A 16,578-nucleotide genomic window follows, 5' to 3' on the forward strand; every position below is an offset into this window, starting at 1 on the left:
GAACTGGCCCACCTTTTCCTTTTTTTCAAAAAATTGGTTTGGTTTCTTTTAAAATAAAAACTTAGTAACTTGGTTCCACAGCCTTCAATCAAAGCAAAGGCTGATAGTATTGATCCCACTGTCCCAGGATGGGGGTGGGAGGGGCTTTCAGCCCGGTGGAAAGAAGCCAACCTCAGATACCGCCTGCAATCCGGGAGACCTGGGTTCAATCCCTGGGTCGGGAAGATCCCGTGGAGAAGAGAATGGCTACCCACTCAGGTACTCTGGCCTGCAGAATTCCATGGACAGAGGAAGCTGGAGGGCTGTAATCCATGGGGTCACAAAAGAGTTGGACATGACTGAGTGACTTTCAGATAGTGAACCCAAACCTCTGCCCACACCAGGAAACCCTGTGGAGACATGCTCACCCCCAGAAAGCCCTCCGGAATCTGAGGAGGACCAGAGGGAGGCCCTGGGGGAACACAGAAGTGGAGAGAGTCAGGCCTCCTTGCTGGTCCTCACGCAGCTGCAGAGAGCTGAAGCCTGGAGCCTGGAGGACGGTCAAGCGTCTGTGGGCCCAGAGCCTCCCCTGATGGGATCCTGGGGAAGGGTGTCCATGCTCGAGGGCCCCCACTCTGCTTTATAGCCCCACCCTGGTACCCCTCCCCACCGGATCCCTGACTCAGGCTCTGTCAACCACCTGACCTGAGAAAACTCTCAAAATCATATTTGCAGCCTGAACTCGGCATCCCAGCCTCAGATGGCTGCAGGCACCGAACGCCCGACTCACCAACCACCCGGCTCCCCATCTCAGTCAATGGCAACTCAATCCTTTCTGCGCATCAGGCCCCAAACCTTCAGGTCGCCACCAGCCCCTCTCTTTTCTCTAATGCTCTACAGCAACCTGTGATTGGCCCTGCTTTCAAATCCATGATGGGACCACTTCTCACCATCCCCCGCTGCTATGCGCAGCATCGCGCCTTCATCCCCCTGCCTGGATCTCTGTAGCCATCCCCGGATTAACATTCCCGATTCTCCGCTTGAGTGCTTCCAGGTTTCTCACGGTACAGCAGCAGGCAAGCTCCCTGTAAAATGCCAGGGAGCCCAGGCTCTGCCCTGCTGCACGGCTCCCACCCAACTCAGGGCAGACGCCGAGGGCCTTACTTACATTGTCTGTCAAGGCTGAGCCATGCCCCTTCCCAGCCACACATTTAACACCACCTTCCACTCTGCCCTGGGCCCACGCATCCCCAGGGCTCTGCGCTGTCCCCTGACGGCACAAGCACATCCCTGCCGCTGGGCGCCGCACATGCAGCCTGCTCTGCCTGGAAGGTTCTGTCCTGAGACCCACCTCCCCAGGTTTCTGCTCTGCTGTCATGCTCTCCGTGACAGCTTCCCTGACCACCCTATTTAAAACCCCAGCAGGGCACGAAAAGCCTGGGTCGACCCAGAGGGATGGGGTGGGGAGGGAGGCAGGAGGGGGGTTCAGGATGGGAGGACACATGTGCACCCATGGGTGATTCACGTCGATGGATGGCAAACACCACCACAATATTGTAAAGAAATGATCCTCCAATTAAAATAAATTAAAACAAAACACCGCAGCCTTGGGACTTCCCTGGGGGTTCACTGGTTAAGACACCACACTTCTAATGCCAGGGGTGTGATCCCTGGTTGGGGAACAAAGATCCCACATACGGCACCACCAAAAAATTAATGAAACAAACAACCCTACAGCCTCATCTGCAAGCTTCCTTACCCCTCACTGCTTTATTTTTCTCCATAGCAATGATCACCCTCCGAGGCTTTGTATGTATTTATTCTTGTTCACCTGTTGTCTGTCTTTCCCTGTAGAATGCAGGCTCTGTGAGGACAGGGTTGTTTTTTTTCTTTCTGTTTTGCTGTGCAGTGTCTCCAGCGCCCAGATCGAGGGCTAGCACGTAGTGGGTGCTCAGTAAATATTTGTCAAAGAGTCAATGAAACTAGACTACCTCTCCTTCCTTCCATTTCCAACTCTGAGACTAACGGCTGAGCACTGTCCTCAAAGGGGAGCGACCGGCCACTGGAAGACTTTGGACACGCGAAAGCATTAGGCAAAAGTCACAGGTCTGTTCTCCACGCTGTTGCCCCAACTCTGTTCTCAACGGGTGCCAGCAATGATGCAGGTCAGATGGTGCGCAGACCGTTCTGAAGAGAAGCTTAGCCTTTGTCCCCACCATCTTTGCTGGATCAGGGGATGGGGAGAAAGGAAACCAAAATGGGGGAAAGCAGAAAGGCCAGAGTAGGTTTTTATAATTACCATCTTTCAGGAGTATTTCTCTTATTTAAAAAATAATACTGATTTTCTGGGGGGAGAAAATTCCATGGAAAACTTTCCTTCTAACCAAAATGGTGAGAAAGGCAGGTATAAAAATGGAGAAGGCAGGTGTGAAGATGGAGAGGCAAGTGTGGTCATGGGGAGGCGGGAGTGAAGATGGAGAGGCGGGTATGAAGATAGAGGGGCAGGTGTGAAAGTTGGGGGAGGCAGCTGTGGGCACGGGAATGCAGGCTCACCCCTTGTTAGCTGTAGCGAGAGACGGGGGCCTCCCTTTCACTTCACAGAGAGAAGAGAAGGCTCTGAGGTATCAACAGCCTGGACTATTAGGAAAAGGAAGACAAAGAATCGTGTTTTCTGAACATGGAAGGAACAGCTCTCTGGCTTCTGGGGCTAGCTGGTCTCCTCCAACTCCAGCAGGTCATCCACGTATTCCAGGACCTCTCCCTGCAAGAGAAACAGGACACCTCCGTTAGGCAGCTACCTGACCTTCAAAGTGTTGGTGAACAGAGACTGTTTCCAAGAGGCCACTGCCACCCGCCCTCGGGACTGGAGCAGCCTTTTCCCTGCTGCCCTCGGGCCCAGAGGACCTTACTTCTTCTGGGGGAGACATGGCTTCCACGTCATGTGAACTTGGCGTCAAGTGCTCCGAGACCCCCACAGATGGTGTGTGAAGCGGGGGGCCCAGCACCCTCTGAAAGATCCTGCTTAGCGCCCCCTTCTCTGTGCATCCCTCCCTTACCCCTACCTGCCTCCCATCAGCAGTTACACCAGAGGGAGACCTTCTGTCTGTGGCCCTTCTGCCTTGATTACCAGACCATGAGCTTTTCCAAGGACCAGCATCTGGGCTCAGGTGCTTTCCCAGAGCCTGGCACACACAGGTCTCCATAAACGTGCTACAGGAAGGATGGCCGACTGCGTGGACACGTGTTACTGCTGCTGTAGCTGAAGCTGCCACGCACTTTCTGATCTTATTTGCATTGGTTTCTCTCCCACAACACACTTGACCACCCCCCCACCCAAGCCCTTTACTGCAGAGAAAGAGTGAATGACCAAAAAGGCCCAGTTCCCCTGCCCTGGGGTCAGCCCAGGCTGACCTGCATAGCTCCTCCTTTGCCCCTCAGCTCCTTTCCCAAAAGCGCTCCCTCAGTCAGTCACTCCAGCAAATTCTAATCTATTTCTTTGTCAATTACAAATGGGCACTCACCACCTACCACCACAAGGATTAACTCAGGTGCTGCTACAGCTACTGACCTTCAACACTCCCTGAAAGGAGTTCAGGGCAGAGAGCAGAAATGAAGCACTCTGTACTCTGGGAAAGACCGGCAGACCAGGGCTTCAGATACTTAAGATTTTATGAGCCAATTTTATGAGCCCAATTCTTGTATCTCTTCATTTCTAGAAAAGCACTAAAATCCTTCATGGTGACTAAAGACTAGCAGAAAGCTTCTGTGAAGAATACGTGCTTTTGATTGCGTGTACTTCCACTTTACCACAATCACATTTATACTGATGACCGGACCCCTTGCTTCATTAGAGCAGTTTCTCAGAGCGATCTGAAATGCTGTCGCCCGGGTTATAGTCCTCATTTTGCCCCCAACAAAACTTAACTCTCAACTCTAATGCTGTGCAGTTTTTAAAAGTTAACATCTTTTAGACTTTCCCAGAGCAAACAATTATCCGAACCTGAAACCTGAAACATCTTGTTGCAGTTTATAAACTTTCTGAAACGGTAACAGGGCCTCTGCAAAATTTTTAACCAGTGTGCAAACTTCCAGGTATTCTTACACACATTTCAAGCCCAGAAAGCTATGAAGAACAATACCACAGATATCAGTAGACTGTACTGATACTTTGTTTCAAGGTAGCATTTGGTCCTTTGAAACTTTTAAGGCTTAACTAAGAATTTTGTTGTGTTAGTTACAGTTTATTTCAAATTATGACTTGCCATCATTTGATCTATAATTTAAAAAAACAGGTCATTCTTTAGAAGTTATTTCACAATTCTAAAGCCTTGATTAATAACCTAATTACTCTGGGATCTTCAGTGGAGCCCTGTTATCTTGAGAGCACCAAGTTCAAGAATCCTAGGAACTATAAAGCCTGGAAGAAGCCTGGTCAGTTCACCAGATGGTTACTAGGTAGCTGTGTGACTTTCGGTAAGTCACGCTACCTTTCTGAGTTTGGTTCCTCATCTGTGACATGAAAGAGCTTTACTGTCTCATAAAGGGGCTCTTCTTGTTCTAATACTTGTGATTGTTCTAGGTCTACTCACAGATAAACATAATCTTACACACAGAAACTTCTGAGGAATATATACACACCAAAAAAAAATTAGAACTGATAAACAAGTTCAATAAGTTTGCAAGATTACACTATCAATATACAAAAACCAACAGTATGTCTATATACCAGCAAGACACACAACTAGAAAATAAAAAAAAAAAGGAAAACAATTCCATTGAAGGTACCCAGACAACTGAATAAGGAGAATCTTTTCAATTAATAGTGCTGGAACAACAGCATTTCCACATGCAAAAGAATGAAATTGGACCACTGCCTCATATCATATGGAAAATTAACAAAAAGTAGATTATAGATAAAAATGAAAGTTAAAACTATAAAAACTTAAGGAAAAAAAAACACAGTATATTTTAGTGATCCTGGATGAGTTTCTTAGATGTGACACCAAAAGTAACAAGAAAAAAATTGGTAAGTTGGATTTCATAAAAATCTAAAACATTTGAGCTTCAAGAGCAAAGTGAAAAGATAACCAACAGATTGAGAGAAAATGTTTGCAATTAATGTATCTGACAGGGGACTTTATAACCAGAATATATAAAGAACTCTCACAACTCAACAATGAAAAGACAAATAGCCCAATTTGAAAATGGGCAAAGGAAAACAAAAACATTCCTCTCTTAAAAAAAAGTGGGCAAAGGGTTTGAATAGAATCAATACTTCTCCAAAGAAATATACAAGTGGTTAGTAAGCATGAGAAAAGATGCTCAACATCATCAGTCAATAGGGAAATGCAAATGACGACCACAATGAGGTACCACGTCACACCTACTTCACACCTATAGTAAAACAGACAGACAGACACACACACAAAGAAAGACAGACGCTACAAATGTTGATGAAGATGAAGCAGATTAGATCTTTCCTACATTGCTGGTGGGAAATGCAAAATGGTTCAGCCACTCTGGAAAACAGTCTGGCAGTTCCTTAACAAGACAAACACAGAGTTACCATGGGACCCAGCCATTCCACTCTTAAGTATAAAAGAATCAAAAATTTTTACCCAAACAAAAATCTGTACACAAATGTACACAGTATCATTATTCAAAGTAGCCAAAGAGTGGAAACAACCCAAACATCCATCAGTCAAGGAATAGACACCATGTGGCATGTCCACACAGTAGAATATTATTCAGCAATGAAAAGGATTTTTTTTTTCATGTAACGTGATCCATGTTACAACGTAGCTAAACTTGGAAAACATTATACTCAGTGAAAGGAGCTAATCGCAAAAACCAAAATCCATTTGATTCCACTCATAGGAAACATCCAGAACAGGCAGATTCAGAGACAGAAAGAAGGTTAGTAGTTGCCAGAGGCTAGGGGCACAAGCTGTGTGGACAGAGGGGAAAGAATGTAAAGTAACAACTAATAGGTTTTGGCTTTCATTTGGGTGAGGAAAATGTTCTCAAATCTGATAGCTGCATGAATGTGCAACTTTATGAATACGCTAAAAGCCACTGAGTTGTACACTTTAGAAAGGAAAATTGTATGGTACGTGAGTAGTATCTCACATACCAGGTTTCTGTTCTAGAAAAGTGTAACAAGGGAAACTGCTCTTACCAGTGTTAAATGGAAAAGCTCTGATGTATAATTACCATTAGGTTTATGGTGAATATATTAACATATCGGAAATACATGGAAAAAATGGGAAGCATAAACACCAAAATCTCAATAGTAGTTTGCCTTTAAATAATCAGGAACCCAATCCATCCCCGTTTTCCTGAATATAATTTTCTCTACTTCTTAAACCACAGCAGCCAAGCTAGTTTGTGTCTGGCCTGTTTTCCTTCCTTTTCAGCATCCTTGTGATCTTATCCCAGGATCTGCCTCCAGAGAACCCAACACGAGACACAAGGCATGTGCGTCACTTCCTACCCTGCAAAGCACTTCCACGTCCAAAGTGGTATCTTCTTCTTCCAACCCTGCAAGGTCAATGTCATCAGCTGCATTTTGCACAAAAGAATTGAGGCTCAGGGCAGCTAAATGCATGGCAGTGGTCCATCCAACTCATGTTAATTCGTCCACAAAAAACAAATTTCATGATGACATTTTACTTACAGGTGCTTCACTGAAAACTGGGGCAGAGGAAAGAGCAGACATGGAGGCTCAGGGCTCTGGGTCTGGCCGAGCAGCTTCCAGACTTTCCTGCTCCCCGGGGTTCCTCTTCTATGAAGTGAAGGGTCAGCTGAGAACAAGCCCTCAGCTGTCTTCCAACTCTGAAGGATGGTGAGTCCTCAGCTGTCTCAGAAAGCATTCCATGGTCTGTTCCAAACACGTCTCTTTAAATGTTACTCCTGCATGCATGCTCGGCCAGTCATGTTCGACTTTTTGCTAACTGTAGCTCTCCAGCTCCTCTGTCCATGGGATTCCCCAGGCAAGAATACTGGAATGGGCTGCCATGTCCTCCCCTAGGGAATCTTCCCAACCCAGGGATTGAACCTGCATCTCTTACGTCTCCTGCACTGGCAGGCAGGTTCTTTACCCACTGAGCTACCTGGGGAGCCCAAACGCTAACCCCGATGACGGCTTTTCTGTGACTAGACTGCCCCAACACAGAATGACTGCCCCGTAACCAGCAGAGTCTCCATCAGTAAAGGAATCAGCTGGGTAAGACTTAATCAGGAATTTCAAGAAAATCCCAGAGAAGGATAAAATGCTTAACTCATAAAAAGACACACACACACACAAATGGACAGAAAAATTGGTATGTGGGTTTCCCAGAGTCTTCAGAGTGCTGAGTAATTGAATACTCACTGTTTTTATAAAGTTAAAAAATGAAGCTTGTTGCTCAGACACAAAAAGAAATGCAATTATGCCATTTGCAGAGACATGAATGGACGTAGAGATTTTCATACTAAGTGAAGTAAGTCAGAAAGAAAAAAACAAATATCGTATATTAATTCATGTATGTGGAACCTAAGAAATGGTACAGATAAACCTATTTGCAAAGCAGAAATAGAGACACAGACATAGGGAACAAAGGTACAGACACCAAGGAGGGAAGGGCCAGGTGGGAGGAATTGGGAGGTTGAGATTGACATAGATACACTATTGAGACTTATGTATAAAATAGGTAACTAACGAGAACCAGCTGCATAGCACAGGGAACTCAATGCTCTCTGGTGACCTAAACGGGCAGGAAATCCAAAAAAGAGAGGATAAATGTATATATATGGCTGATTCACTTTGCTATATAGCAGAAACATAACACTGTAAAGCAACTATATTCCAATACAAATTTTTTTTAAAAACGATGCCCGGAAGCTTCCCTGGTGGCTCAGTGGTAACGAATCCACCTTCCAATGCAAGAGACATGGGTTTGATCCCTGATCCATGAAGATCCCACATGTCATGGAACAACTAAGCCCGTGTGCCACAACTATGAAGCCTGTATCTAGAGCCCCAGAGCCTCAACTACTGAGCCCACTTGTCCTAGAACCCGCTCCAAAACGAGAGAGGCTACCACAGTGAGCAGCCCGCTCACCACAACTAGAGAAAAGCCGACACAGCAACGAAGGTCCAGCACAGCCTCAAATAAATAAATAAACAAATAAACAAAAACGATGCCTGGACGGCGCCTGTGACGGGTGACTAAAGCATGGCTCCAAACTCTGCCGGGAAACGTGGTGCTTCAGCCTGGGTTTCCTAGAAGCCCTTCTTGTCCAGGTCAGTCCACTGACGCGTTAAAACACTCACAGAAACCGTGTTTCCCAAGCCCTCTTCTGGATTTCATTTCAGGAATGACGGGGCCTCCCAGTGACTTTTCACAAAGACGTGAGGAATATTTTTCTCTCAGTCAGTCGTGTGCTAAACATGAAAGCTCACCTCATCGTCATCCATGAGATTCTCCTTAGCAAAGTCATACAGCTCTTTCTGGAGCATGGTCACGTTAAAGAACTGGACTGCTTCCTGTTCAGACACAAACAGAGAACAGTGTATACAGCCAACCATTTAACAGGAAAACTGGCATGCAGAGGGAACGAGGGGTTGGGGTTTCTCTGGTGAGGGGATGATGAAAATATGCAAAATTAAATAGTGGTAACAGCCATGCAGTGCTGTGAATACATGAAAACCCCTGAATTGTGCATTTTGAATGCATGAACTTTCAACTATATGAATTATATCTCAATTTGAAAAACAGGGGCCAATTCCGAGTGAATGAAAGAGAAATGTATGTGTGTTTGTCTGACAGTGAGGTTGAAGGAAGATATATGTACAGCAAACCAGGACAGCTGGCACAAATCTCAGTGAAAATACAACTTAAGGGCACATGAGAAAAGATCCTCTGAAAGTGATAAATAATCCACAAGTTTCCCTGAGCACGTGCAAAACTGTGTGTGTGCATCAAAAGAATGAAATGATGATCCATCCATAAACAACCCTGCCATGGAGTTGTTAATAACAAAATATATATATATATATATATAGTATGAGAGTAACAAGGGAGGCATTCATGATGAATTTCTTAGAAAACACAAAGCAAGTTGTTAAACAGTATGTAGGATCCCATTTTTGTAAAAATAAAGAATTACATGCTGCATATACGCCAAACATACAGCTTTACCACAGCTTGAGACAGAGAAAACATAAAATCAAGAGGCAGTGTCAATTCCTAACTGAAATGTTTCTGAAATGCTTGAAATTTCAGGAGAGTTTGTGGATTTAGAAAAGAGAACAAAGGGGTAAAGTGTTAAAAGACAAAAAAGCGACAGAAGCAAGTTGAGATTGCCTTATTTCTGTAATAGCCCTTCTCTTCAGATGCCAAGCTGTCTCCCGGAAGTGGGATAAAGACGAGAGCGGAAACGCGATGGCCGGTGCGCCGGCGCTCACCGGTCTGGGCTGGAAATGCTCGTCCGCCAGCGCCCACTTGTCCCTGTGGTACTGATAGTACACCAGGTTCTGCTGCATGACCTTGTCGCTCTGGTCAAAGAGCAGGTAGCTGACCGCGCAGGGCGCCGCATTCTTCAGGTCGTTCACTGTGGGCGGAAGAGAGAAAACAGGAACAGGAAGTCAGCCAGCCTCTCAGGAGAAGAACAGTTCTCCGGTGAAGAACGGCTTCCGGAAGAAAAAGATCACCAACAAGCCCGTTCTCCAAGCCCCTCCGACGGAACTCCTGCAATGACGAAAAAAAAACAACAACAACCTCAGGGATGAACAGGCCGTAGACAGGATCTCCAGGGAAAAGTGGAATCCATTTGTGAAAATGACATAAGTTCCTCGGTACACAGAGGCCAAGGCAGAAATAACTAGTCAATCCCCGTCAGGCCACCGTGACCTGGGCTGTGTCACATCCCTGGGGCCTGAGCAGGCCTGCGTCTGGAGGCTGGACTCTCATGGGTCTGACGGAGGACGGGCAAGCAAATGAGACCCCCTGGACCTGTACTGCCCACTCCCTCTTGATGGGACCACAATCTCCAGAGCCAGGCAGGCCCACAAAAAGCCACAAGAAGCCCAGGGCACCCAAAGATCTGTGGATCCTCCTGGGCTGTAAGAGCTTCGTAAAGTCACCTGGTCTCCCCTCCTCATGTCCTGGTGCTGGGCTCCCACCTCCACCCTCCTTCCTGAGAGTCGCCCCCACCTATGGAGGAGGTGCTCCCTCAGCAGAGCGGTTTTCCAGATGCTGAGATTTCTCCATGGGGGCAAAGGGAAAGGGAAGAAGGAATGAGACACTGGACCCTGGGCGTTTCTTCTGGCACATTCCCCTCTCCTTGACAACCCAGGAACAGGACCTCCCTAAGGCTCTGTCTGCCCAGGTAACCAGATCTGGATGTGAAGTGGTGCTGTCGCCTCGTGGCCTTTTCCCATAACTACAACTCTAAAACCCCCACTTAAGGCCATTTCCCGTTCATCAACCCTGCAAGGACTGGAAATGACACCTACCTTCAAGAAATGTACTGCAGTAGGCTATGAAAAAATATTCAACACGGGGCCGACTTTCAAAAAGCCAACTTCAAAAGGTAAATCTCATTCATACTGTTTTTAAAAAAGTAATGGAAAAGCTGCTCCACATGACTCAGTTCAGTTCAGTCACTCAGTCATGTCTGAGTCTTTGCAACCCCATGGACTGCAGCACATCAGGCTTCCCTATCCATCATCAACTCCCGGAGCTTGCTCAGACTCATGACTACTACTATATGTATGTGACATATATCCATATGACTACTAGAGAAAGGCAAATCAAAAATGCAAGGAGGAATCGCCCCACAGCCGTCAGCATGGCCATCAGCAAATGGTCTGTATACAGACAACAAATGCGGAGGCAGAGTGCAGCAAAGACAATCCTCCAACCAGGTTGTTGTGAAAGGAAATTGGGTATCAGGCACTCTGGAGAACAGTGTGGAAATTCATTAAACTAACAATAGAACTAGCATATGATTGGGCCACCCCAGTCCTGGGCATGTAACTGGAGAAAACCAGAATTCCAAGAGACAAGTGCACCTCTGATTACAACAGGCAAGACAGGGAAGTCACCACAATGTCCATCGAAAGATCAATGGAAAAAGAAGAGATGTCACATGTTTACAACAGAATATTACTCAGCTATACAAAGGATGAAATGGTGCCACTGGCGGCCACACTGACAGACCCAGACATGATCATACCAAGTGAAGTCAGTCAGACTGGGAAAGACAAATGGTATACGAGATCACTTAGATTTGGAATCTAGAAAATAATAAGAATTAATTAATTTATGCAACACAAAGAGACTCACAGAGTTGGAAAACAAACTTACGATCACAAAGGGGAAATTAGGGCAGAAGGGATGAATTAGGAGGTTAGGATTAACAGTTGCACTCTTTTATATATAAAACAGATAATCAAGAGGGACCTACTATACACCACAGGGAACTCCACGAAACACACTGTAAAACTACAGGGATAGGATCTGAAAAACAATACATCCACGTGTGTGCATAACTGAACCAATTTGCTGTACAACCCCAACAAACACTGTAGTATAAGTCAGTTCTATTTCAGTTCTATTTTAAATTTTTTAAAATTACATTTAAAAAAAAAGCAGTGCCCACCATATTGCCCTCAGGGCATGGGGACCCAGGCTGGTGTCACATCCTTACACCCTGAGAGGCTTGGGTCTCAAGACTGGGCTCTCACGGGGCTGAGGGAGCTGGGGACTACATGCCATCAAAGCAGAGCCCCTTGGACCTGTAAGGACTGGTCCCCTCTGGATGGGACCACAGTCTCCAGATGCAGGCGGGCCCTTCAGAAGCTACACGAAGCCCAGAGCATCCAAAGACTGGTGGGCCCTCAGTCTGGAAGAGCTTCCAAAAGCCAGCAGGTCTCCTGGACGTGTCCTGGTGAAGGAACTCAGCACCAACCTCGGACGACATCACCCTCAGCAGAGTGGTTTTGCAGGGGCTGGGATTTGTCCGTGGGGAGAAGGGGTAAAGGAACGAGACACAGGCCCCTGGGCATTTCTCCTGGCACCTTCTTTTCTCTTGACAACCCAGGAATTGACTGACTTTCCTGAGGTTTTGGCTCTCCAGGTGATCAGACCTACGTGTGAGGAAGCGCTGCTGCCTGTGGCGGTTCCTCATTACTACAACTTTAAAACCAAGGTTTATGGCCACTTCGCCTTCAATAACCCTGCGGGGCTGCAAATGACACCTGCCCTCGAGAAATGCCCTGGGGTAGGTCACAGGAAAAAAAGTCAAACAAGGTGGACTTTCAAGAAGCCCACTACAAAATGTAAATTTCACCCATACTGTTTGAAACAAAGTATGAAAAAGATGCTCTAAATGGCTATTACTAGACAAATGTCAATCAGAACTGCAAGGAGGTATTAACTTGCACCAGCCAGAATGGTCATCAGGAAAATGTCTACAAACAGTAAATGTGGAGACAGGGTGGAGCAAAGGAAACCCTCCTACAAAGTTCTTGTGAATTTAAATCTCCAGGAACTCCGGAGAACATCGTGAGTTCTTTCAAAACTACTGAATAAATATAGAGTGGGCATATGATTTGGCCACTCCACTCCTGTACAAGTGGAGAAGACGGAATTTCAAAAAACACGTGCATCCCAACATTCAGTGCAGCACTGCTTACAACACCCAGGAATGGAAGCCACAGCAGTGCCCATCGTTAGATGAACAGAAAATGATGTGGCCCATGTATACAATGGAGGAGTACTCAGCCATAAGGAAGGATGAAATGATGCCATTAGCAGCCACCTGAATGGACCTAGACACGATCATACTAAGTGAAGCAACTCGGACTGAGAAAGACAAATATTGTATGAGATCACTTACAGTTGGAACCCAAAAACTGATACAAATAATCTATGTAACGCAAGGAGACTCACAGGTTCAGAACCAGTGTATGATTCTATAAGGGGAAATTGGAGTGGGAGGGATGAAGTAGGAGGTTAGGATTAACAGATACACTCTCATATACATAATATAGAAAATAAAAAAGGACCTACTGTACAGCACAGGGAACTGTGAAACACTCTAACAACCCATAAGGGAAAAGGATCCAAAGCACAATACATCTATGTGTGTGCATCACTGAACCAATTTGCTGGACACCCTAAACAACATTCTTGACAACCTAAGAACGGACTTTGCTGATGCTCTGGCTGCCCGGGTGAGCAGACCTGCACATGAAGTGGTGCTGCCTCCTTGTGGTCATTTCTCATTACTACAACTTTAAAACGGGCTTTTATGCACACTGTTAAGTCAAGTGGGCTTTAGGAAGCATCGCTACGAAAAAACTACTGGAGGTGATGGAATTCCAGTTAAGCTATTTCAAATCCTAAAAGATGATGCTGTGAAAGTGCTGCACTCAATACGCCAGCAAATCTGGAAATCTCAGCAGTGGCCATAGGACTGGAAAAGGTCAGTTTTCATTCCAGTCCCAAAGAAAGAATGCCAAAGAATGTTCAAACTACCACTCAATTGCACTCATTTCACACGCTAGCAAAGTAATAGTCAAAATTCTCCAAGCCAGGCTTCAACAGTACGTGAACCGAGAATTTCCAGATATTCAAGCTGGATTTAGAAAAGGCAGAGGAACCAGAGATCAAATTGCTAACATCCATTGGATCATAGAAAAAACAAGAGAGTTCCAGAAAAACATCTACTTCTGCTTCATGGACTACGCCAAAGCCTTTGACTGTATGGATCACAACAAACTGGAAAATTCTTCAAGAGATGGGAATACCAAACCACCTCACCTGCCTCCTGAGAAATCTGTATGCAGGTTGAGAAGCAACAGTTAGAACCAGACATGGAACACAGACTGGTTCCAAATTGGGAAAAGAGTACATCAAGGCTGTATATTGTCACCCTGCTTATTTCACTTATATGCAGAGTACATCATGCGAAATGCTGGGCTGGATAAAGCACAAGCTAGAATCAAGATTGCCAAGAGAAATATCAATAACCTCAGATATACAGATGACACCACCCTTACGGCAGAAAGCAAAGAGGAACTAAAGAGCCTCTTGATGAAAGTGAAAGAGGAGAGTGAAAAAGCTGGCTTAAATCTCAACATTCAAAAAACTAAGATCACGGCATCTGGTCCCATCCCTTCATGGCAAACAAATAGGGAAACAATGGAAACGGTGAGAGACTTTATTTTGGGGGGCTCCAAAATCACTGCAGATGGTGACTGCAGCCATGAAATTAAAAGACGTTTGCTCCTTGGAAGAAAACCTATGACCAACATAGACAGCATATTAAAAAGCAGAGACATTACTTTGCTGACAAAGGTCCGTCTAGTCAAAGCTATGGTTTTTCCAGTGGTCATGTATGGATGTGAGAGTTGGACTACAAAGAAAGCTGAGTGCTGAAGAATTAATGCTTTTGAACTGTGGTATTCGAGAAGACTCTTGAGAGTCCCTTGGCCTGCAAGGAGATCAAACCAGTCAATCCTAAAGGAAATTGACTCTGAATATTCATTGGAAGGAATGATGCTGAAGCTGAAGCTCCAATCCTTTGGCCACCTGATGCAAAGAACTGACTCGTTGGAAAAGACCCTGATGCTGGGAAAGACTGAAGGCAGGAGGAGAAGGGGACGACAGAGGATGAGATGGTTGGATGGCATCACCGACTTGATGGACATGAGTTTGAGCAAGCTCCAGGAGTTGGTGGTAGACAGGGAAGCCTGGCGTGCTGCAGTCCATGGACTCGCAAAGAATTGGATATGACTGAGCAACTGAACTGAACTTGCCTTCAAAAATCCTACAGGGCTGGAAATAACACCTGCCTTCAAGAAATGCCCCAGGGAAGGTCAGGGGAAAAAAAATTCAAATAGGGCCAACTTTTAAGAAGCCAATTTAAAGATGTAAATTTCAATCACACTGTTTGAAAAGAAAAAACAAAAAAACAGTGGTAAAAGTGCTCCACAAAGCTATCATTAGAAAAATGCAAATCAGAACTGCAAGAAGGTAACAGCTCACACCAGTCAGAATGGCCATCAGCAAAACATCTATAACCAGTAAATGTGGAGACGGGGTGGAGCAAAGGGAACCCTCCTAAGCTCTGGAGAACAGCGTGGAGGTTCTTTTAAAACTGAAAATAAAGCAGGGAAAAGATCCATGCCACTGCTGGGAGTATAATCTGAGAAAACTAAATTTCAAAAAACACATGCACCCCAACAGTGCAGCATCCATCGACAGGTGATCAGAAAAAGATGTGGCACATGTATCCAGCGGAATGTTACTCAGCCAAAAGAGAGCGACAGCGATACCACTGGGAGCCATATGGATGCACCTAGACGTAATCATCTGCAGTGAAGTCCATCACACTGAGAAATAAAAATATGAGCTCATCTACAGGTGGAATCTGAAAACTGATCCAAACAAATTCATATATGTAAAACAAAGACACTCACAGAGTCACAAAACAAACATATGATGCCCAAAGAGGAAATTAGGGCAGGAGGGATGAATTAGGAGGTTGGGATTAACATATATGCTCTCATATACATAAAACAGATAATCCAGAAGGACCTATTATATAGTACAGGGAACTGTGCTCAACACTGTAATATAAGGGAAGAGGGTCAAAAAAACACATCCACAACTGAATCAAGATGCTGTATACCTAAAACATATTCAATAGTAAAATTCTACTCCATCTAAGATAAAATATTAAAAACCCCAGTGCCTGCCATGTTCCTCTAGGGCCTTGGGGCCCTGAGCAGGCTAGGGTCTGAAGACTGGACTCTCATGGGGCTGAGGGAGCTGGGAGCTGTGTGCCAGCAAAGCAACACCCCTTGGATCTGTAGTCCCTGGAATCCTACCTATTAGACCATAATGTCCAGATCCAGGCGGGCTCATTAAAAGCCACAGGAAGCCCAGTGCACCTAAAGATTGGTGAACTCTTCAAGCTGCAAGAGCTTGGAAAAGTCACCTGGTCCCTCCCCATGTCCTGGGGTTCCTACCACCAGCCTCCGAGGACAGCACCCTTAGCGCTGCGGTTTTTCAGAGGCTGGGATTTCCCCGCGGGGTAAAAGGGTTCGGGAAGAAGGAATGAAACACAAGCGCTGGGAGTTTCTTGTGGCACATTCCACTCTCCTTGACAACTAGGGAACGCGACTTTTCTGAGGCTCTGGCTGCCCAGGTAACCAGACCTGGGTGTGAAGAAGTGCTGCCTCCTTGTGGCCGGTTCTCCTTACTACAGCTTTGAAACAGGTTAATGGACACTGACTTCAATAACCCTGCGGGGCTGCAAATGACACCTGCCCTCAAGAAATGCCCTGGGGTAGATCACGGGGAAAAAAGTCAAAACAAGGTCGACTTTCAAGAAGCCTGCTTCAAAATGTAAAATTAATTCTTACTGTTTGAAACAATAACGTATGAAAAAGATGCAATGCTCTAAACTAGACATCGGAGAAGGCAATGGCACCCCACTCCAGTACTCCTGCCTGGGAAATCCCATGGATGGAGGAGCCTGGTAGGCTGCAGTCCATGGGGAGGCAAAGAGTCGGACACGACTGAGCGACTTCACTTTCACTTT

General features: G+C 45.7%; 1 protein-coding gene across 1 annotated transcript in view; it reads right to left on the minus strand.

The window, feature by feature from the left end:
* Positions 1–1,723: 1,723 nt before the first annotated feature.
* The window catches only part of CRTAP (cartilage associated protein), a 33,515-nt gene continuing 18,660 nt past the window's right edge, over positions 1,724–16,578 (minus strand). Inside the window, exons 5-7 of the mRNA XM_027522622.1 lie at positions 9,428–9,573; positions 8,423–8,506; positions 1,724–2,740 (exon numbers count right to left, since the gene is read on the minus strand). Of these exons, the coding sequence (XP_027378423.1) occupies positions 2,687–2,740; positions 8,423–8,506; positions 9,428–9,573 (284 nt within the window). The 3' untranslated portion in view covers positions 1,724–2,686. The remainder of the gene's footprint in view (positions 2,741–8,422; positions 8,507–9,427; positions 9,574–16,578) is intronic.

The sequence above is a fragment of the Bos indicus x Bos taurus genome, chromosome 22 (assembly GCF_003369695.1).
Source record: "Bos indicus x Bos taurus breed Angus x Brahman F1 hybrid chromosome 22, Bos_hybrid_MaternalHap_v2.0, whole genome shotgun sequence".
In the NCBI taxonomy this organism is placed as follows: domain Eukaryota; kingdom Metazoa; phylum Chordata; class Mammalia; order Artiodactyla; family Bovidae; genus Bos; species Bos indicus x Bos taurus.